This window comes from Chenopodium quinoa, unplaced genomic scaffold (assembly GCF_001683475.1).
Source record: "Chenopodium quinoa cultivar QQ74 unplaced genomic scaffold, ASM168347v1, whole genome shotgun sequence".
Classification (NCBI taxonomy): domain Eukaryota; kingdom Viridiplantae; phylum Streptophyta; class Magnoliopsida; order Caryophyllales; family Amaranthaceae; genus Chenopodium; species Chenopodium quinoa.
Genome location: NW_018742987.1, coordinates 1903123 through 1926927, shown reverse-complemented (window position 1 = coordinate 1926927; position 23805 = coordinate 1903123). Strand labels below are relative to the sequence as shown.

Genomic DNA, 23805 nt, shown 5'->3' with positions numbered 1-23805 from the left:
ACTCCATAATTTAGTAACTGAAATTACAAACCGTCTAGCAAAAGTAACAAAAAATTCTACAACAGCACTATAATTAATAAAAATAATTATTTAAACTTAACAAACTTCACATGAGAATAACACGCCCTAAAATTACACATTTTGATACTCATAATAATAGTCTAGTACAAGTAAAATTTTACACTCGAGTGTAAAATGGACACCATAACTCGAGTCAAGACACAGACTACGACTTGACTTTGTAATAACAAAACATGGGCTTAATTTGGGCGCCCACAACATCTCATCATCTTAAAAAAAAATTCAACACATTGCTTTTGGACCGTTTAAATTAATCAACAACATCTCTTTCTTCCTTACTTTCTCTCTCATCTCCCCCCAAATCTGCGATTCGCCGGAAACCACCGTGCACCACCGTCGCAACGGCGGCGCTTCACCGAACAATGTCTACATCACTAATCTCAACGCCATTTTCTCTCCCAACAAAAACCCACCTCCAATCTCAACAATCTCAAGCAATTAGTACTCTAAAACCTGCAATTTCTCTCTCTAATTTCACTCCTAAACCACTTTCTCTCTCCTCCCGAAAGCTCCCACCTCTTTCTGCCATGGCAATCGAGAAAGAAACCCCAGAAAACGAAGCCCCACCCACATTTCTTAAGGACCCATCTACGTCTTCCGACAGTGTACGAGGAAGATTCGAGAAGATGATAAGGGATGCACAAGACAAGGTTTGCGAAGCAATTGAGGCCGCAGATGGTGGCGGGAAGTTTAAGGAAGATGTTTGGTCGAGACCAGGTGGTGGTGGTGGGATTAGCAGGGTTTTACAAGACGGTGTCGTTTGGGAGAAAGCTGGTGTTAATGTTTCGGTTGTTTATGGTGTTATGCCGCCTGATGCTTATCGTGCTGCTAAAGCTGATGGTGGGTCTCATAAACCTGGTCCTATCCCTTTCTTTGCTGCTGGAATTAGCTCGGTAAATTCTGATTTTGTTGATTTTTGATTGGAATTTTGAGGTTGAGATTTTGATTTTGTGGGTGATGTTTCTAATTTTGGATGGTTTTTTGTTTGATTTTGAAAGGTTATGCATCCGAAGAATCCGTTTGCTCCAACTGTGCATTTCAATTATAGGTACTTTGAGACTGATGCTCCCAAAGGTATCCAATTATGTTATTGAATTTTGTTGGTATTGATTGAATTATAGCAATTTCAATTTTGATTGACTATTTTTATCAATGTAGAATGTTAATGGGAATGCAATTGGTTACCTATAGTTCTTAAGCAAGGGTCTGATAGTGTTCTACTTTACCAATTTAGTTCGTTTAGGATGGTGGTTTGTGGCCATTGTGGGGGCATTAGTGAATTAGGTGACACTGTTATAAACTGAGTACTGTATAATGACATTGGAATGTCTTGTGGCATGCTGGCATCACATTGAGGATTTGAGGTTATAAATATAACAAGATTTGAACTTGTGAATGTGTTTATGAGCTATGTTTAGACTAGTTAAGGTAGTGAAGAACAAGGGAGAGTAGCATAAGGTGATGCATATGACTCAAAGGCATTTGATATGACTAGAGTAATCATATTTCTTCAATTTTTGAATGTGGTGGGAAAATACAGCATTTCATGGTATTAGGTGTGTTATGGCAAATGTTCTTTTAAAATTTTTTAATATGGACTATTTTGCGAATTTTCAGATAACTTTATAGTTTAACAACTCTATATTACTCGGTATAGCAATTGGTGGCCTACATTCAAATTTCAAAGATGATGCATGTCATTATGATTTAGTGAAACTATTCTTAATGTTAGTAGTTATTTGTATTCTTTCTAAGTCCATTGCAGTGTCGTATTTGGATACATTATCGTTTCAATTGTTGTTCCATAATACCAATTTTGCTTTACCTAGCAAAAGTAATTGTGGTGTTGCTGGTATTCTGCTCCATGGCTTTGAAGTTTCAATTAACCTTTATTTGCTTTTGTGAAGTATAACATGACCATGACCCATTCTGAAATATCACTACTTAAAGCCAGAAACTGCTTCGTTGCTAATTGTCTATGAAATCTATCTTTTGCTGTGATCACTGTTTTGTGATAAGAGGTAGAATGATGGCAGGGTTCCTGACTTTAATGATCTTCATGGGTTAGCTGGGTGCTGGGAGGCCCATTAAAATTTTCAAATAGTTCTCTTGCTAAAGTAATAAATTTTAGCTTCGAGAGCAGTTTCTGTTGTGAAATTGTGCAAAAGAATCTTTCTAATTCAAAGGAAAGAGCAGAAAATATGATCTTAGAAGCTTGATGCAAAGCTTTGTTATGCTTTATGGCATGTAATTTTTAGTTTTAGACATCGTTTGGGTAGTGCTCTCAAACAAATGTTGTTTTAAATGTACAGATGTTCCTGGAGCACCTCGACAATGGTGGTTTGGCGGTGGTACTGACTTAACTCCTGCCTACATTTTTGAGGAAGATGTTAAGCACTTCCATCAGGTATTTGCTCCAATAAAGGGCTAGAAAGCTTTGTCAATTTATGATGTGAAGCTGGTGTTTATATAGTTATTATGTTTCTTCACTTAATTTTAGGTGAAGAGAACATCGCCTTAGTAGTCTAGAAAATTCACATCAAGTTTTTTTTTTAATTTTTTTTATTAATTTTTATATATGTGAAGAATCTGTAATTTGATCCTGGTGGTCATATGCGTAATACCTCTGTCCCCTGTATTTCTATCACCATGTACACCTTGCTGACTTTTTTTTTCCGAAAAAAACTATCGGTTTTCAAATTTGTGGTTGGCCATATGTGCTTAACAGAATGAAGGTATATGGTTGCTACTTGGGTTGACAAGAAATGTTGCTGGCTATATTCATTAGCTGTGTTTATGACAAACAAATTACATAGTACTGTTTGCTAAACATACTTACATGTTTTTGATGTTATTGCTGTACAGATATGGTGTGAAGTCTTCACCTTAACTATCATATTATGCTGACATTTGGCTTACTTTGTAGGTCCAAAAAGATGCTTGTGATAAATTTGATCCTAGCTTCTATCCACGTTTCAAGAAATGGTGTGATGATTACTTTTACATTAAGGTTTGTTTCTTATAAGATAGTCATATTTTATTGTCCTCGGATGCTTAATCTTCCATGTACTGATGTGCATGCCTATTTTTTACTTTCTTCAAGAGTGGGTGGAGAATTTCATTTTAAGAAGCCTTGTTTAGTTGAATTGGGAGAATTTTTTGCTTTGTCTTGCCAATTTACCGATGTGCCATACTCTACCCATGTCTGCTCTATTGTATGGAGTATCAGGAGACTTGTAATATCTTCTAGGTTCATTTGGGTTTTAGTGATGAACAACATGAACGAATTTCTTTGCTTTGTCTGGGCATATTTGCTGTCATGCCAAGCTCTACCCATGTCTGCTCCATATTGGAGTATAAGAATACTTAGACGGTCTACTAGATTCAATTGAGAAACTTTTGATAGCTTGATGTGTCTATAATCTGTATCTTATGTATCCTAATATATATGTACACAGTTCCCATCCTATTGCTCTAAATTATAAGTCAATTTACAATATCAGTACAATTTAATAGTTACCAAATTGCTAATTTGCAAAGGTGGCTAAAATGCCTTATGTTTTAAGATGGAGACAGTAAATTGCTACGGCCCTTAATGAAACTTGAAAATAAAAGGAGGTGAATAGTCAAATGGCTTCTCAGTTGTCACTTTTTCCACTCTTCCACATGCTAACTTACCTGAGAGCTGTAGTTTAACCAGGTCGATTCACTAACCAGGATTATTAAAAGCCTACAGATCAGAAGATCTTCATCTCCTACTTGTTCTGCAATTCTTCAGATAAATATATTTTAAATTTTTTAGTGTGCTTTGTTTGATGGAAATCATGTTGCTGATGCTTGTGATAAAGAACTAGAGCTCTACCATTATAGAAAATAAAATGTTAGCTCTTTCACGCTTGCTTCTTGTTATAACTGATTATCGTATATTTGTATATCATACATCTGTTATGTTATCAGTATATTGTTGGAGTTTGTTTTTATCTTTCTATCTCCTGATCTGAATGTGCATTCTGAAATGTAGTGTATGTACTTGATATGTGATTTAGAAAGCGTTGTTACAGTTATTTATGGTAAGAATTTATTCATTAGCGTTTTTTCAACAGCACCGAGGTGAACGGAGAGGGCTAGGTGGAATCTTTTTTGACGATCTAAATGACTATGATCAAGAGATGCTTCTTTCTTTTGCCACTGGTACGTATAAGCAGTGAATCCTCTTGTAATCTTTATATACGGAGTAACAGTTTATTCTTGCTTTCCAGCATTCCAGGTATGATTTTAACTTTTGTGATGTTTTTACTCAACTTTGCAGAATGTGCAAACTCTGTGATACCTGCATATCTACCTATCATCGAGAAAAGGAAAGATACACCTTTCACCGATAAAAACAAGGAATGGCAGCAGTTACGACGGGGACGTTACGTAGAGTTCAATTTGGTATGATAATAGCTTTGAAGGCTAGAAATTTACTCCTAATTTCTTTGCAATGGGCTCACTATTGTATTATTTGATGGGTTTATAGGTCTATGATAGAGGAACAACATTCGGTCTGAAAACTGGTGGTCGTATAGAGAGCATTCTGGTCTCTCTTCCTCTGACTGCTCGATGGGAATATGACCATGTAAGCCATTTCATAGCCCCCTGTGATCCTTACTATGAAGCCTTGTGAGTTATCCCCCTCTTTCAGTCCCAGCTCAAAGTTAACATTGCTTTAGGGCACAGTAATGAGTTTGGAGAAAGAATTACGAGAGGTAGAATGCTACGTGGAATGTTAACTTTGAGCTGTGACGAAGGGAGTAAAAAAGCAATTTGAGAACTGACATGTTGCAATATTATTATTAGTTGCATAAAATCACTTAAATGTTCGATTTCTTGCCACACTTGGTGTTTACAGAAGCCAGAAGAAGGCAGTGAAGAGTGGAAATTGTTGGATGCTTGCATCAATCCAAAAGAGTGGTTATGATCGTGAATTCGTGACAATACCTTTGTAGAATCAGCCTGACAACTTTCTCCAACCCCTGCCTTTTAGTGCGACTGCTTGAAGTTGTAGCGATGAGTTCCTTTTTGTTCATAGATTGTATTTACCCCTTTTTTGAAGGTTCAAGTGTTCAATTGTAGATTAATTTTGAGAATCATCCACGAGATTGTAGATGTAATAACCTACTATGAATGTAATCAGGTTTAAATTGTAAGAACTTTGCTCTCTCTTGCAGTCTTGTTACTATAAACTATAAAGGACTAGTTTTGTCAAATTACTCAATAAAGTTTGGTCCAGCTTGATTCAGCCTTCAATGCAAGTTATCCTCTTAAACGGGCTTGGATGATGGCCCAACTTTGGATAATTAAATTAATCAGGGGGCAAACATTATAGCTACAAATACTTTTATGTACTACTAATAGGCTTGAAGTTGGCTTGTATAAATTTGTTCAAATGTTTAGTTGTCCTAAACTTTACAAACTAAAATACTCTTTCCTTGAAAATTTCGCATTGTGTTTTGGTGTATTCGGGTCTCTAATGGACACTTGAGAGTATAAAAAGGTTGGTTGTTAGGGCCTGTTCTCTTTAGCTTATTTTCAGTTCAGTGTAGTTTCTATTGGTACATCATTGATCATTGTTGTTGTTTATACTCGTATTTGACTTAAGTTGAATTCATAAAGGTTTTTAACAACATGACGAACATCCATTCCGTTCTTCAGCATAAAATCGTAATTATCATCGTTAATTATGCAAGAGATAATAAGTCAAAGTCAAGGAGGTCTAAAGTGGAGTGGTTACATAATTACTTTACGTAAGTTTGGAAATTAAACTTTCTGATAATAGGAATGGGCCCATAAACTATTGTCATTCCTGATAATCAGCAGCAACTTGATTTCAGCCCATTTGTTAACCTTATCATCTTAGCTAACTTTATGCCAAGATTGCCAACCATATAAGTTCATTGTTTTTTTGCCCTTGTTTTTTACCGTTTACAAATCTATGCACCATGATGCTATACCTTACTAAAGTAGTGAAGTTGACAAGAAAATAAAATTGTTTAAGGTGATAGTTTCATTTTAGTATCCATCTCCGTTTCATATTATTTACAACGATTTGACATAAAATGAACCGTTGCAAATAATATGAAACGGAGATAGTAGTTTGAGCTTTAATTATTCTAGCTACAACTAGACAAAGATACTCCTAAGTCCTAAGTACTACTCATGGTCCAAAGCTCTATGAATTCCCCCTTTTTCTTTATAGATCTTGTGTTGTATAATTTGCGCGCGGCCGCTAATATCAATAGAAAAATATTTAATATTATATTAGAAAATTAATACTCCTACTAATCGGATTAAGCAAAATCATAATAAGCATGCATGCATGAAAAACTTTGTGGAATGAAATAGTATGATTGGTGTACCGTTATACTCCATATATATCTATAAATCAAACTATATTTATTCAAACAATGTTGTATTTTAATTACTCCGTAATAAATTAGGTTAATAATCATTATAATTCATGCTATAGATTTCAATTCAACACTATCACTATGTTTTGTGATGTATGTTTATTACTTACAAGTTGATCGATCAATTCAATTTTACATGGCTTTGGAGAAACATGCGGGAACCACTTCTTTTGTTTCATGCACGTTTACATTTTATGTTGGATTGTCATGTCAAGTTCAATTTAGCCACTTATTTCTTTTTGTAGCTTATTAGTATGGAGTACTCTGTATAAGGGTGTTTTTATGTTCTTTGCTTCTAGTTTCTTCTAACATCATAATTGTTACACTTACATACTTCTATTATAACTGATGCAAGAAAGATTTGCGAAACCAATAGAAAATAAAGATACAGATCAGATTTACGTGATTCACTAACAATAATGAGATATAGTTACGTCAATCGTCTGTGTATAGGGGGGATGATCAGATTTTTAAATAACTTCGTAAAGATTAGAATAGATCGAATTAAGAGTGTATATAATTTAACGTAAATTAATTAAGGAATGAGAATGTAATTGTCAAATCAACTCTTAATTGTTTGGAATAAATGATGGTGTTTGTTTACTACTCCTTTCAACATTTTCCAACTCTATGGTTTCTATTAGGGCTGAGCAAAACTACCCGAAAAATCGAAAACCCGAAAACCCGAAAACCCGTTCCGTTACCGTTCCGAAAATTAGGGTACCCGATCCGATAACCATAACAATTCGGGTACCCGTTCCGATAATTTGTTATCGGGTATGGTTTTTGGGTTTCATTTTAAAATTAACGGATACCCGTTCCGTTCCGATAAGCAATTATTTTGTTTTTTTTCCTACTTAAATCTATCTTTTCAATATTTAAACTCTTACATTACTTCATAATCACTATAAGTATCAATAATTAGTAATGTTATTAATAATTTGGTCAAGATCATGTGGTATTGTTGTTAATTAGTGTTAAAAAATATCATAATAACTAATTTTTTAAAGTTTAATTATCACTATTGGATACTTTATAAGGTACCCGATAACCGTTCCGAAAATTCGGGTACCCGAACTTATCGGTTCGGGTTATAGATATCACTTTTAGTGATATTGGTTATCGAGTACCCGAACCGTTAATACTAACGGTACGGGTACCCGTCCCATTCTCACCCCTAGTTCCTATGATCCACTATACTTTGCCAAGGCTAGCTAGTCCTACATATATATGCATGGTCCTATACTCCTATAGTATCATGTGATGGGTTGATATGTAATTTCAAGTCATGCATGCATGCAATTAATATAATGTACATATATACAATTGACAAATCACACATCAAGCAATAATGCACGGTAGGCAAGAGTACATGTTTTTTTTTTGAAAGAATAACGTTGGCATGAGCATGAGTATGTACTTATATTACTACTTACTAACCCTTCTTCAAATACTAAATGCAATCACAACTATTTTAGAAAAAGCCATATATATGATATTGAGGTACTTATAGATCAATACTTGACCCAGTGATTATTACATGCAGTTTTATTGGTTTCATGAGAGTCTCGAGAGTGGAGAAATTTGATATCATCACAATACTTGACGACTAGACTTTTATTTGTTACTACGTACTCTCTACTTTACTTTTTGTTGTTTACGGATGCTATTATTGCTCATTTTTATCGCTCATGGTAGGTTACAATCCCGAACTTTTTTTTTTAAATGTAAAATTAACTTTTCTATCTAAGCATTCTTATGACACAAAATGGTCAAAATCCACTTACTATTCTTTCTATCTAAATATTAATGTTTATAATTAAACTTGGAATCCATTAACAATCATCATGCAACTTTCACTACTTATACTACGTATTTAAAACTCTTTTCATAAGCTTAGAAAATCGGAGTTCCTTCAACCTCCGACCAATCACCCAAGATTTTCATGAAAACCAAATTTGCTAATACTTTATTAACTTTATCTTCAATCTTATGTACTTTATATTTTTTGTTAATAAAATTCATTTGTCTCAATAAGTAATATCTTTGCACTAAATTAAGATGAATGTTTTTCTGACCTCCTACTATTTTAAATTTTAAACATTCATTGAGTGGAGTGGGATTTTACTAGTTATATGTATATACAACCTTTATGTTTTATTTACCCCTTGATTAAAGCTATCAACATCACATAATAAAACTCACCCACGAATTGGAAACACACACAAAAAATTAATATTCCTTAGTCTTTCACCATTTTCCATAAACCTACAAGATTTTTACTTTTTTTTTTTTTTTTTTTTTTTTTTGAAACATACAAGATTTTAACTTAATTACAGTAATAATTACTCCATAATATATTTAAACTAAACCATCCATCTCCCCCATATTAGAACATATTTAGTCATATTTTTTTTGAAGGAATTTCCCATAAAATATAACCACATAAAATCGATAAATAATCTCATTTTCCAACATCCCCTCTTCACTAGCTCACTCCCTTCACCAATAAATACTCTCACTAAGTCACTAGTAGAAAATTATCATAACAAAATCCAAAACACCCTAAAAAAAAAAAATAAAAAAAAAAAAGGGAGGTTTAGACTCACCATATCACCCTACTTCAAAACCTTCTTCCTCCTTTTTGAACAAAATAATAAAAAACACCAATAAACACAACATACTCACTTTAATTTTCATTGTTTTCCTATGCTCCTTTTCCTACCTCCTAGCAATATGGCAGGGCCGTGGCACCGCTATAACTTGTATCACCACTTTCAACAACCTAACCGGGTCGGGCTCATTAGACTTCGTGGCCCACCACACGGCGGACCACGAACTATCCACTTCTAGCCCGACCCAATCACGGGTGTATCCGCCGTGCAACATCACGTACAGCGAATACACCCCGTGTGAGGATAAAAGAAGGTCAAGAAAATTCACAAAAACCAGACTGATATATAGAGAAAGACACTGTCCCAATAAATGGGAGGTCCTAAAATGTCGGGTACCCGCCCCAAAAGGGTATAAAAGCCCGTTTAAGTGGCCCGTTAGTAGGGATTACGTATGGTACAATAACGTACCACATAAACATTTAACGGTCGAGAAAGCGGTTCAAAATTGGATCCGGTTCGAAGGTGACCGGTTTAGATTCCCTGGAGGAGGGACTACGTTTCCTAATGGTGCAGACGCATATATTGATGATATTGCTAAATTGATTAATCTTGATGATGGGTCTATTAGGACTGCTATTGATACTGGTTGTGGGGTAAGTTATTTTAATTTATTTTTGTTTTTTTTTTAATAACAAATTAATTATTATTTTTGTTTGAGAAAATGTATTAATGAAATTTGTTGGAATGCTTGTGTATTTTTGTGGGTGATTAAATTGGGTTTTTGGAATTTTGTAGTTATTTTTATTTTCTAAGGTAATGTTTAATGTGATGATTGGTTAATAGTGGACTACGTAAATTAGATAAGGTGGAATAGAGAAGGATGTGCATGTGGAATCTTTTGTCTTATGGTCCTGATTTGTTTGCTTGGAAGAATAGTCTAAAATTGGGGAATTTTCTACTGATTTTTTTTTCTTCTCAAGGAGTAATAATTGTGTGATGTGAAGTCCGCGCGGGTAATTTTTGCTATTACGGGTTTGTTCTCTTCACATAAGTTATACTGAACTAATGAATGAAGTTTCTATAATAAATCAAACGGATAATTATTGAATATTGATTGAGAAGAACTTTCGATAAACACTTAGGAACATGGTCTAAGACTCTAAGTTGCATATTGTGTTTGTTCCTGTACTATAAGGAGTACCATTTACTTCACATATTGTATGAGATTAATATGGAATGATTATTATTTCACTTGTATGAGACGGATTGTTTTAATAGAATTTGAAAAGCAAAATGGGAAACTAATCAATTAAAAACACAAATTTGATTTTATGTAACTATGCTATCAATATTATTTGATAATATCATACGATCAGGATCTTAGCTATAGTCATTTTTTTTTTGTTGAACAAATCTTAGCTATAGTATCATACCATATACATGATATTTCATAGTAATAATGAATATGCTATAGCATTCTTATTTTCTTAATAATGTATCATGCCCAATGTATTATTATACCATTAGTTGCTTCAATTATTTAGAGATCAATAGAAAATTTGATGTAAAAAAAGTTAATTAAATTTGTTTACTAATAGGTAGCAAGTTGGGGAGCGTACTTGTTGTCAAGGAACATATTGGCAATGTCCTTTGCACCAAAGGACACTCATGAAGCTCAAGTACAATTTGCCCTAGAACGCGGTGTTTCTGCTTTGCTTGGTGTTATTGCTTCTAAGAGACTCCCTTATCCTTCTAGGGCTTTTGACATGGCTCATTGCTCTCGTTGCCTTATTCCTTGGGATCAATATGGTACTGACAAAATTAATCCACTCGAATATACTCATATTTACTATTGCATACAAAATAATCATACTAGTATAATTTGAAATAACCCATTAACACACACATTAATTTTATTATGCTATTTGTCCTGTTTTGTATTATTTTGGAACAGATGGAGTATATTTGATAGAAGTTGATAGGGTACTTCGACCAGGAGGATACTGGATCCTATCGGGCCCACCTATTCGATGGAAGAAGTATTGGAAGGGGTGGGAGAGGACCAAGGAAGACTTGAATGCAGAACAAACTAGGATTGAAAGTTTAGCCAAAAGTCTATGTTGGAACAAAGTGATAGAGAAGGGTGATATTGCTATTTGGCAGAAGCCAATTAATCACATAGATTGCAAACATAATAAGAAAGTTAATTCTATGCCACATTTTTGCCCTGCTTCGGATCCTGATCAGGCTTGGTTGGTCTTTCAGTCCCTCTTATTTCGTATTTGTTACACATTTAGATAAAAAAAATTTCACGTGTTTACCATCTTATACAAGAAATTGACGTCCAGCTTATACTTGTTACATTTTTCTTTATCATTGCGGACTTTAATTTATATAAGATGCAAATAACAAAAAATCTTAATAAACTTATGAAGTTGTGCAACTAGTTACTATTTGAAACATTCAGCATTGTGCTAGAGACATGTCAAATCCCTTTACCAGAAGTTTCAAGGGATGAAGAAGTTGCAGGAGGAAAACTAGAAAAATGGCCTAAAAGATTAACAGCAGTACCACCAAGAATTAGCAGCGGTACTATAAAGGGAATTACTCCGAAAATGTTCCAAGAAGACTTGGAATTATGGAATAGGAGAGTGTCTTACTATAAAACAGTGAACAACCAGCTAGGGGAACACGGAAGGTACCGAAACCTTCTTGACATGAACGCGAATTTGGGTGGATTTGCCGCGGCTTTGGTGCATGATCCTGTTTGGGTGATGAATGTTGTGCCTGTTGAAGCAAAGGTTAATACTCTTGGAGTCATCTATGAAAGGGGGTTAATTGGTACTTACCAAAGTTGGTAAGTAACAAAAATAATAACGCATTTTGTGTTTTATTGAAGTTTTTCTTTGATGAAAGTAAAGTGAAGTAAAAAAAATTGTGCAATATTTTCTTGTAGGTGTGAAGCAATGTCTACTTATCCAAGGACTTATGATCTTCTCCATGCAAATTCTGTTTTTACACTCTATAATGATAGGTATGTATATCTTCTTGAAATTCTGTTTCTTCAATTCTATAGAGTTAGTTGATCATTTTTGGCCCAACTTGATCCAAAAAGCCCAATTATGTAAAAGTTTGGTCTTTGCTTTTAAGGCCCCTTTGACTCTTGAGCCCAAAGTTGGCGGCTTTTTAGCTCAACTTATGGCTTGACCTATGATCAACTCTATATGTATATCTCGCACAATGGTTATATATCACAATAATTTGGTCAATGTAATGCAGATGTGAGATGGAGGATACATTGTTAGAGATGGACAGGATATTGAGGCCAGAAGGAAGTGTAATTTTTCGAGATGATGTCGATAATTTGGTGAAGATACAGAAGATAACAAATGCATTACAATGGGATAGTCAAATAGTAGACCATGAAGATGGTCCTCTTGAAAGGGAGAAAATTTTGTTTGCGGTTAAAACTTATTGGACTGCTCCTTCTAACACTAATGAGCAGGATTCCAATTCTGCTTCTTAGGTTTTTAAATTATTTTTTTTTTTTTTTTTTTACTCCAAGTTAAAACTCATTCTGTATTAAAAATGGGTAAATCCACACAAGTGAAATGAAAAAAAAAGAGAGAAATTTAACTCTAGTTCTTTATGCTCTATAGTCGATCAGTCGGCTTAGTCCTTTTCTCTTATACGGAGTACGAGTTTTACCTAGTAACATTATATTGTCAATTTGTCATCATGATGTTATCTTGAATTATTGAAAGTAATGTACATATTACTATAGTTTTCTAGATTAATCAAAGGGGCAAACGTGATACAACATGTTGGGAAGAAACAAATTCACAGCAATCTTCTATGTTAGTTCTTGCTATAGTTTTGCTTTTGCCCTAGTAATTAAGGTCCAAAATTTTGACTTCCTTCTTAAAAATAAAAAATAAAAAAACTTTGACTATTAATATTATTAATTGGTGATGACTGAGCAGGTTGATTATAATCGAAAGTCACGGAGATATTGGCCTACTGCTGTATCTGTATTGAGAGATTCATGGACAACATTGGTGTGGTGGGCCTGCGGGGTAGGTTAGCAACTCATGTGGGCCAAATTGCAAAACTCTATTTATTCATTTGGCTTTTCATCTTGTTAGGCAGTTGCTCCATATTTTCACTGGAATCGGATTTTAAACACCCTTACAAATAAGAATATCAGAGAGTGAGGGATAGTTCAAGTGTTTAAAGTTTTTCTTCCGATTTCAAAGTATCTTGGGATCGATTCTCATCATCCACCTTTGTGACTCTAACGTCAACATTAATCAGAGTCGTAACATATTGACACGAAGCTAGTTGAAAGTGTACCATCAAGTTGATAATGTTACTGATCAAATAAAATACGAGTAGTTCTACTTTGAGACCATGATAACAAACAGACATACACAAACTACTAGACTAGCATAATGTTTTGGAAAGAAGGAATCTCAAAGTTTGTAGTTTAGTAAAATGTTACTGTACTAGTCATTTAGTGCTACAAGTTTTGCTCTCCCATCGATATTCTCAACTAGATTCAAATCAAATAAAGCTACATCTTTTATTTTCTCTCGAACTATCACTACTGTCTACTCTTCACCAATAAATTCACCCTTAAACCCACCTTTTTCAAAAGTTAAACTACTTCACAACTTCAACATTATTTCCTCTGTTCTTGACCTTCCCTTTTAAACACTCTCTCACAATTTAGGAAAGTGAAAGGAAAAAAAATAAATTCATGAGGGGTTTAGACACAACTTACAAGATTTTTCCTTTTTGGAGGAAAATCAATCACATCTATGCACTAACCATCATTACAATCTTATGTTCCTCCTCCTATCTTCTAGGCAGGTGGCAACGCAGCAGGGGTGAACGTTCCACCCCTGCCACAATTGCCACCTGCACTACAAACAACCTCACTAGCCCAATCCAGGTCCCCAAATTGTTGGACTTCTCCGCCCACCACATGGCGGAGGATGATCCATCTATGTCCATAGGTTCGGGCTTACTACAAGCCCGAACCTACCCCTCGTGTAACACTAACTGCATCGAATACACCCCTTGTGAGGATCCACGACGATCATTAAAGTTAAATAGAACCCGGTTAATACATTTGGAGCGACATTGCCCGGCAAAAACGGAGCTCCTAAAGTGTCGGATACCGGCGCCATTCGGGTATAAGAGGCCGTTTACGTGGCCCGTTAGTAGAGACTATGCTTGGTACAATAACGTACCACATAAAGAGTTAACAGTGAAGAAAGCGGGTCAGAATTGGATCCGATTTGAAGGAGACAGGTTCAAGTTCCCTGGAGGTGGGACCATGTTTAGAAATGGTGCAAATGCATATATTGATGATATTGCTAAGTTGGTCAACCTTCAAGATGGCTCTATTAGAACTGCCATTGATACTGGTTGTGGGGTAAGACCTTTTTTCTTTTTCTTTTTCTTTTTTGTTTAACATTTCTTTCTTAAATTTTCGATTAAGAACTTAATTATTTCAGTTGTTTAATTGTCTTTAGTATTGTCTTTACACTTTAAATAAAGGTAGGTAAAGTAAGATGCTTGACTGCTTGAGGCATTAGTTTAGACAGTTGTCATATTTTATTTGGTTTATAAAGTGATTTGGGTAAAAATTATGTTATGAAAGGGTAAAAACCTTCTTACTTGTACGTACCTAATTATATCGACCGTGCTATTATTTCATAATATCAATTGTAATGAATAGAAGTGAAATAAGTAAAAATGAGGTCATGCATTCAAGGGGGAAAAATAAAAAACCTTATATGAAGTATATAATATTGAATATTTGAACCTTTTATTTAACGAAGTTTGGAACAAAATTTTGATAACATTTTATATAGGATTAATGATGTGTGATTTAACTTAATTTTGTTGTGCCATGATAATCTTACAATAAGTAGGTAGCTAGTTGGGGATCATACTTGCTATCAAGGAACATATTAGCAATGTCATTTGCACCAAGAGACACCCATGAAGCACAAGTTCAATTCGCCCTAGAACGCGGTGTCCCTGCTTTGATTGGTGCCATGGCTTCTAAGAGACTCCCTTACCCATCTAGAGCTTTTGATATGGCTCATTGTTCACGTTGCCTTATTCCTTGGGACCAATATGGTACTTGTTTTTTTTTTTTTCCATCATAAATTCGAGTATTATTGTAATATGTTATGCTACATTGTTTACATATATGTTGTTTTAATTGGTACGAAATCTTGGCAGATGGAGTGTACTTGATAGAGGTTGATAGAGTACTCCGGCCAGGCGGGTATTGGATCCTATCCGGTCCACCAATCCGGTGGAAACGGAGTTGGAAATCATGGGAAAGGAGTAGGGAAGACTTGAATGCAGAGCAAACTAGATTAGAGAATTTGGCAAAAAAACTTTGCTGGAAGAAAGTTGTAGAGAAGGATGATATTGCTATTTGGCAAAAACCAATTAACCACTTCAACTGTAAACGAACACAAACTGATAACCCAAACCCACCTTTATGCCCGACTCAAGATCTGGATTTGGCATGGTAAGTCCTTCCTTATCAATTCTTTCTTCATAACTTTGAGTACGTATTTTCCATACTTAAACCAATTAATTAGTTGACATTCGCACCACTTGTTTACGTGGTTTATTACATAGTAAATGTGAACATAAGAACATTGATGTATAATTTTCGAACTAATTAAACATGGACAAAGATTGTGTCCAAAAAAAGTAGATGAATTAGGTCATGCCATGCTACAAAAGTATGACACAAACATGTGGTTGGTAGGTACAAAAATTTAGTTAATCCAATTTAAAAAATATTTGTACAACTTTTTAAAGCATTAGCTAAATAGCTAATATATTTAATACTATTTTATTTCTTGAAATATAAACTAGTATATTGTTATGATATTTGGATTTAACAACATTATCCAACAAATCTCTAGGTACACAGATTTGCAAACTTGTCTAACACCTTTACCAGAAGTATCGGTGAATGAAGAAGTTGCAGGAGGACAATTAGCAAAATGGCCTACAAGATTGACAGCAATCCCACCAAGAATTAACAGTGGATCACTTAATGGAGTAACCCCTGAAATGTTCCAAGAAGACATAAAATTATGGAAGAGAAGAATGTTACACTATAAGAAAGTGAATTATCAGCTAGGGCAGCAGGGGAGGTACCGGAACCTACTAGACATGAACGCGTACTTGGGTGGTTTTGCCGCGGCTTTGGTTGATGATCCTGTTTGGGTGATGAATGTAGTTCCTGTGGAAGCTAAGGTTAATACTCTTGGAGTCATCTATGAAAGAGGGTTGATTGGAACTTATCAAAGCTGGTATGTGGAAATAACACAGTATAATGTCACAAAGTAATTTAATTGGACTGCCCTAATTTTTTGTGTTTTCTTATTGTAAGAGACTAATGTGATGTTTTGTGCAGGTGTGAAGCTATGTCTACTTACCCAAGGACTTATGATTTTATTCACGCTGATTCAATCTTCACACTCTATAAAGACAGGTACGTAAATGTTACAAATCTTTTTATTTGACAAAGTGTTACGTTATTTGGTTACAATTAGGGGTGAGCACAACCGGGTACCCGGTGAAAAACGAAGGAACTGGTCTTGGAACTGGTTTGTACCGGGTCCTAGATTTTGGAACCAGACCCGGAACCGGTATAACCGGGTCCAGAATATTTAGAACTGGAACTGGAACTGGAACTGGTGGTAACCGGTTCTAGAACCGGGTACCCGGTTACATATTCAAAGAAAAAATCAGATTTGATCGATAAACAGAAATTATATTTATTTAAAAAAAAATCAAACCTAAAAGTATTATATGAAAATTGCAGAAAATAAAGATGAAAAAAAGTAGATCTGAGCATTTAGAGAACGTACAGTAGCAAACTCGGGTTGTATTACATAATCATGGCTTTTTCATAAATTTATTAGCCTGAAATTACACAAATCATCCCTAAAACTCAGAATAATAGAGTATGTAAGCTTGATTTATCTTTAATCTTCATCTGTTTTCGGCCTCTTCTTCACCACCTTCATCTTTTACCTCTTTCTATTGTACAAATAAAAATTAAGGATGGAAAAAAGTGGATTTAGATACAAGAATTTGGGAAAAAGATAAGAATGGAGTGATTAATTTAAGTTGGGTGAAATAATCATCAAATTGGAGTTTGATGTTTGACGGATGAAAGTAGAAATTATGAGTGGTTTTTGGTGGGTGATGAAATGAAAAAAACATGAGTTAAAAAAAAAAGTACTCCTTAAATATATGGTGACTAATTAGGTTAGAAATAAAGTGTGGGCTAGGAAATTATAAGGCCCAATAGATAATTATGCCCCATATATTCAGAGCAGGCCACGAATAACATATTTTTAAAGCAATGCAACCAGTACCGGGTCCGTAAAATCAAGAACTGGAACTGGAACCAGTTATAACCGGTTCCTGATTTTTGGACCCGGACCCAGAACCGGTTGCACCAGTTCCAATTCTGGACCCGGCGGGTCCTAACCAATTTCGAGTCCAAAACTGGGTACCCAACAATTTTGCTCACCCCTAGTTACAATCGCCCACAAATTTAAACTTTTATTTCCTATGTAAATTAATTGTCACGTATATTATTATCCGAAAAAAATATTGTAATTTTTTATAAATCGTAAGTGTCCCTATGTGTTGCAGGTGTGAAATGGAAGATCTATTGCTGGAAATGGACAGGATTTTAAGGCCAGAAGGAAGTGTGATAATCCGAGATGACGTGGATGTATTAGTGAAGATTAAGAAGATAACAGATGCATTAGAATGGGATAGTCAAATAGTAAACCATGAAGATGGGCCCCTTAAAAGGGAGAAGCTTCTTTTTGCAATTAAAACTTACTGGACTGTCCCTAACCCAACTCAACAACAGTCCAATACTCGCTCATAGCCCAAATATTTTTTTTTTTTTTTTTTTTTTTTTTTTTTTTTTTCCACTATGGTGCAATGTAGTTTAGTAATTTACTTTGGTGCCCTGAATTTTATAATAGTAATATCAAACATACATCAAGATTATTTTTGGTTGGGTTGGTTGATGAAATAGCATATGTAATGGGTTTATATGTGGTCAAACTCTTCAATGATAAGAATATGTGAATGAATTTCTAATTCTAATATAATCCCTTAATAACTTTCAATATTTTTCACATATGGATTACATGAAATTAGTAAAACACAATGTTATGGAGTACTAGTAACTACATATTTTATAAAAATAATTAAAAAAAATAAATTATACTCGGTATATTGATTGGCTTTTTTTTATATCAAGTATATTGTATATACTCGCATTAGGAATTCCCTTCGTGAGGAGGGTTTCCTAATGATACTTTTTTCTTACCATTGTAAAAAAAAATAAAAAAAAATAATAAAAAAAAAGTATATTGTATATACTGGTATAAATCTATATACTATAACTCTTTTTTAAGTCTAACGTGTAATGTTCTAACTTCTAACGAATTAGCATCCCAAACGTAATATTTATCATAATTATGTTAATGATAGATTTTTGGTGTTTAGAAATAAACTAAACTTACTAAATACTAAACGAGATTTATTATCATCTTATTGTCTTATTTTGTAGAAACTTAATAGATATTATTTTGGTTTGAGGGATCCTTATAAACACTTATCTCTTTTATTATCGTACCAAAATTGTTTAATTGCATCTATTCGTTACAGAGACATTGAAATGATGATAGAGTATGAAAGGATGAAATGTAATTTTATTATTCAAAAAAAAGTTAAATAAATAAATTACTGTACAGCGTTTATATAATAGTATAATACGGAGTGCATAGAAGTGCTCACAGAGCTAAGAACGGATAAAAATTGGAATGGATATATGGAGTTACTTTAATAATATATGCATACCCGAGATAATAAATCATGGATACAAAAAAATAATATCAATTAGTCGAAGATATATTATTTGGTAATAATATCGTCCTTAACTGAATATAAAGTGAACGGAGCCTAATTACAAAAGAGTAATTAGTGATTTTTTATAGTGATTATTTGATTGACGAAATAAATTGAGTGAGTTGGAAAATCATTGAAATTAGTAACTTGAAAAATAATGTTATTGCAATCAAGGAATTTTTTATTTGACTGAAATGTTATACTTATTGATTGGAAAAAATAGGAAAATATATAATTTACGAAGATAATTGATTGTGATCAAAGATGATGAATAATCATCCCACATAATTCAAAAATATTTTCAGACTGTAAATTAAAGGTCTGTATATAGTAACATTCAACTAAAATTCAAGAAAAAAAATTGTAAATTATCTCGACACTGTACCAAGAAAATTATAATATTCCATACTCCCCGCGGCGTCAAATTGGTTCAATAACAGTTTATACGATTGTTTGATAGTAGAGGTTTTATAAGAGGTGGTGACCAAGGTGTTGGTTGTGGCTGCGGCGAGGAAGGTGAGGGCTGAACAGAGGGAGAAATATGCAAGCGAGGTTATTGAGAGTAGCCATTGGTGTGGGAGGTTATTGTAATTTAGGATGAAAGAAAGGAATGTTGTGAAAAAATACGAGTAAAGTAACATTGTTAATGAAAGTGGTAAAACTAATGTAACGATGATTAACATGGAAGTTAAAGGGAGAGATTTTGAGAGGTGAGATTATATTTTTGATTGTTTCTTTCATACTTAATTTTGGTTTGATGTTAATATCTGCCATTGTTGAGAGATTTGAATTAAATACACCAAAAACTCGAGGTAATTAAGCTGGAGAATTTTGTGATTTAAGAGGAGAAGTACAAACACAAGGGTGAAGTTTTAAAGAGATTAGTATATTAGGGGACTTCCAATTTCAAAAAGGGTGAAGTTTTATACATTGAAAAGCTTTGAATACGATCTCTTCTGTTATTCATAGTTGAAAGATGAGTTCTCAAGAGATGGGTTCTAACTTCTAAGGAAGAGAGATCGACCGGTATGCCCTCTTTCTAGTTTCTACCAATCACTTTTATGATATTTTCTTAATCTTTTAGTGGATTTTTTTTTTTACTTTTTTTTTTTAGTTTTATTAGAAGGTATCCTTGCCAAAAAAAGTGACATGGATGAAGAATGTACTTGGAATCTATTTTATTTTGCAGGTATTAATATTAATCCCTCTTAATCTTGAATTTTACTCCAAAAATTTAAATTAATATTATTAACTCAAAAACATCGTCACATACCTCCGTATAACAGTATTGTGAACACTAGTTGTTTGTTTTTATTTTACTAGAATGTTATTTATCTCTATTTCATTTAGGTTGTTTCCTAACATGAATCTCAATGTGGTCTTGCAGATAACCTTTCAACTATGCACAAGTTTCCAATATTTCATACGATATGGTTATGGTTTTGATGTATTTTTACCCACTATTCTCACTTTTCTCGCTATTTGGGTTGGAGAATTAGGTTAGTATGCTTATCTCTAATTTTAAACATTTATAATCTTGATCATGTGACATGTTTCCATATATATGCTATATTATATATCCAATGGTTTATTGCGAATAATTTAATTCATGTTTTGAAGGTCGTAGACAAAGCCGAACAAAGTTCTTAACATTATACGTGGTGTTGTCATATATAGCAATGATCCTTCTTTTCTTAACGGAGAGAGAGCGTCTTGGTGGTAAGAGTAATTTCCTTTAGTATTGTAGATAAAAATCGAAAATGTAGGCTCTTAGGGCTTGTTCACATTTACTTAATTTCAATTCAGTTCAGCTCCAATCAGTTCAGTGTTCAGTAAATGTGAACAGGTCCTTAGACTAATTATTAGGAATATAATACATAAGATTATCACACAATTAAAAAGATCTTACATATATTCTCTAAGAGAAAACACGTAAAAGTTTATATTTGGTCTGAAATCAGATTATTTGATCTCAAAGCTAATAATCGTCAATTTTGCATCTTCAGGATCAGGATTTTGAATATGAGGATGACCCATGTTTGAATTATCTAAGCAGACTTAACAAAACTTTTGCGATGACATTTGGTATATATATCTTTCCTTACATACCCTTGTCAATATAATTGTCACTACTTTTACCAAATTTCTATTTAATTTATACTTGTTTATTTTAATGATACAGAAATAGCGGTGGCAGCTCTGATTTGCATCTTATCGTCTTTGTCTTCTAGCCAATCTTCTAAAATGAAATCAAGGAAGCCATCCAAGGCTTTCCTTAAATTGAGATTTTGCCGTAGAAGGATCAAACACAATTGTATCCGTAATTAATTCTACTGTTATATATTATTGTGTGTTGGAAGATAATAGGATTCCAAAGATATTGTCTTGGAAGATTAGCTCTTGTTATTCTACAAGTATTCATTGTATTATACCTAGTCAGTGATACATTATTTTGTTAGTATTAATGTAATATTTTAAACATTGCATATGTTTTGTTTAGCGCTTATTAACTATAATTTATTTTTCTTATTAGATAACTCTATAAGTAACTTTGTAGGTAAGGCTTTTCCACGCTTTGTTCCTCCTTGATAGGTTGCTGGTTGTTTTATTTTAGGAAAATTTCACATTTACTACCAGGGAAAGCACCATGTTTCACATTTGCTACCCCTTTAAAATTTTATTTTATTTTACCACCACCGAAACACACTAACTTTCATAATCACTACCACTTAACGGAATCCGTTAGATTTCCGTTAAGTTTATTAAAAAAAAAATTAAAAAATTAAAAAAAAATAAAATAATAAATAAATAAATATAAAATGAAAAAACCACCCAAAAAACCCTAGCCCTCCCCGTCATCCACCCTCCCCCCTCCCCTTCCCCACCCAAAACCGACAATCCTAACACTAATCCCCCTGCCCGAAACCACCCTAAACGAGTTTTAGGGTTTTGCTTAGGGTGGTTTTTGGTGGCAGGGAAATCCTTCGTCGCGGCCAGAACAGGGAACGGGGGACGAGGAGGGGCTGGATCGGGTTTCAGGGGAGAGGGGCTGGGATCGACGGGGGTTTCGAGGGGAGAGGGGCTGGGATCGACGGTTGATTCGAGGGAAGAGAGAGGTTGGGATCGACGGGGGTAGGGGAGAGAGGGGCTGGGATCGACGGAGGTTTTCGAGGGGAGAGGGGCTGAGATTGAGGTGGGTTTCGAGGGGAGAAAGGGGCTGATCGGGTTTTCGAGGGGCTGGGAATGCGACGCTGGCGCCAACAGTCAGGGTGGTCGGAGTCGCGGGCAGCAGGGGATTGGGCTCAGGCGACTATGGCAGTGGCTTGGTGGCTGGGCTGGACGGTGAGTGGTGGTTGCGGCGGATTGGCAGCTGGTGGGTGGGAAGGAGTGGTGGCTAGACGGTGGTTGGGTGATGGTAACGGAAATACTAACGGTGTAAGTCAAGTGGTAGTGATTATAACAGTTAGTGTGTTTGGGTGGTAGTAATATAAAATAAAAAATTAAAGGGATAGCAAATGTGAAAAAGGGTCCTTTTGCTGGTAGCAAATGTGAAATTTTCCTTTATTTTATTTTATTTGTATTTTTTTTTATTTTTCTTCTTGGTTTTGTATATATATATATATATATATATATATATATATATATATATATATATATGGAATTGAGATCATGTGAGAACCAAGGTGAATAATAGGAACTAGGAACCAATCTTAGCCTTCAACCGTGCTCCATCTGACGGCTCACATCTCACCCGCTTTCATTAATGGCATTTTCGTAATTTCGCGGATTTTCAAACTTTTTTCCAGTTTTTTAACTTTTAAGGCAATTTCATTTACTTTATAACTGATTTCATTTACTTTTACTAACTTTTCATTTACTTTTTAGAAATGAAGCTGGGAATCAGTTTGTAACATTCAAATATTACGAAAATGTCATTAATGACACGGGAAACATGTGAGCCGTCCGATTAACATGATTTAAGGGCCTAGATTAGTTCCTAGTTCTTATTTTAGCCTTGATTCTCATTATAACTTGGTCATATATATATATATATATATATATATATATATATATATATATATATATATATATATATATATATATATATATATAAGTACACTTGATTGAGCACTGATATGATCAAGCTTTTACCCCTAGGTTGTGTCATTATAAGTTTGTAGCATATCTTTTTACGGTACAAAACTTGTACTTAGGGATATTACTTTCATTGGTGTCCACAGGACAAATTAAATTAGCATTCCAACAATACGGAGTAGTATTGATTCCCTTCTTAATTACTCGTATGTACTACAAGTACGTACTTTTTTTTCGACACAAAAAAAAAAAAAAATGGTACGTACTTGATGTAGCAAAAACATAAAAAGAAAAAAAAAAAAGAGAGAAAAGATAGATACAAGTGAAATACTCCATAGTATATAACAACACAAAGTCTTATATCATATCTGTTTATATGGAGTAATTGACACAGTATTGCAATTAAGCTTGATCACTAAAGTATCTTAGCTTATTATTACTCAACTTTTTAGTGATATTAATCACAAGTCTAAGCTAATATATTTCAGATTAAGCCCACCGGTTGGGTCATAATTTGATAAACCAATACAGGTACCATTTACTCATTTAGATTGAGTTGGATCAATTAATAGACATTT

General features: G+C 34.1%; 3 protein-coding genes and 1 long non-coding RNA gene across 4 annotated transcripts; 3 read left to right on the top strand and 1 right to left on the bottom strand.

Moving 5' to 3' along the window:
• The first annotated feature begins 216 nt into the window (after positions 1 to 216).
• LOC110729700 (oxygen-dependent coproporphyrinogen-III oxidase, chloroplastic-like) lies at positions 217 to 5375 on the top strand. Its single transcript, XM_021909475.1, has 8 exons — positions 217 to 974; positions 1080 to 1155; positions 2394 to 2488; positions 3008 to 3091; positions 4185 to 4272; positions 4391 to 4515; positions 4601 to 4699; positions 4973 to 5375. The coding sequence occupies exons 1-8, from the start codon at positions 444 to 446 to the stop codon at positions 5039 to 5041; spliced, it is 1167 nt and encodes a 388-aa protein (XP_021765167.1). The 5' UTR covers positions 217 to 443; the 3' UTR covers positions 5042 to 5375.
• A 3724-nt stretch (positions 5376 to 9099) lies between these two features.
• On the top strand, positions 9100 to 12786 carry LOC110729697 (probable methyltransferase PMT16; the record flags this gene model as incomplete). The annotated part of the gene is made up of 6 exons (XM_021909474.1): positions 9100 to 9798; positions 10744 to 10954; positions 11100 to 11397; positions 11613 to 12002; positions 12102 to 12179; positions 12425 to 12786. Coding segments are annotated over 6 exons (1923 nt in total), but the record flags the coding sequence as incomplete, so codon positions are not given.
• Positions 12787 to 13537: 751 nt separating this feature from the next.
• LOC110729696 (probable methyltransferase PMT16) lies at positions 13538 to 18484 on the top strand. The gene is made up of 6 exons (XM_021909473.1): positions 13538 to 14585; positions 15088 to 15298; positions 15404 to 15701; positions 16108 to 16500; positions 16605 to 16682; positions 17858 to 18484. Exons 1-6 carry the CDS (start codon positions 13905 to 13907, stop codon positions 18099 to 18101), a joined length of 1905 nt encoding a protein of 634 aa, XP_021765165.1. The 5' UTR covers positions 13538 to 13904; the 3' UTR covers positions 18102 to 18484.
• Positions 16170 to 17820, bottom strand: LOC110729699. Its single transcript, XR_002512941.1, has 3 exons — positions 17062 to 17820; positions 16346 to 16430; positions 16170 to 16253 (listed from the first exon to the last, which is right to left on the bottom strand). It is a non-coding gene; the product is annotated as an uncharacterized LOC110729699 (long non-coding RNA).
• Positions 18485 to 23805: the final 5321 nt, after the last annotated feature.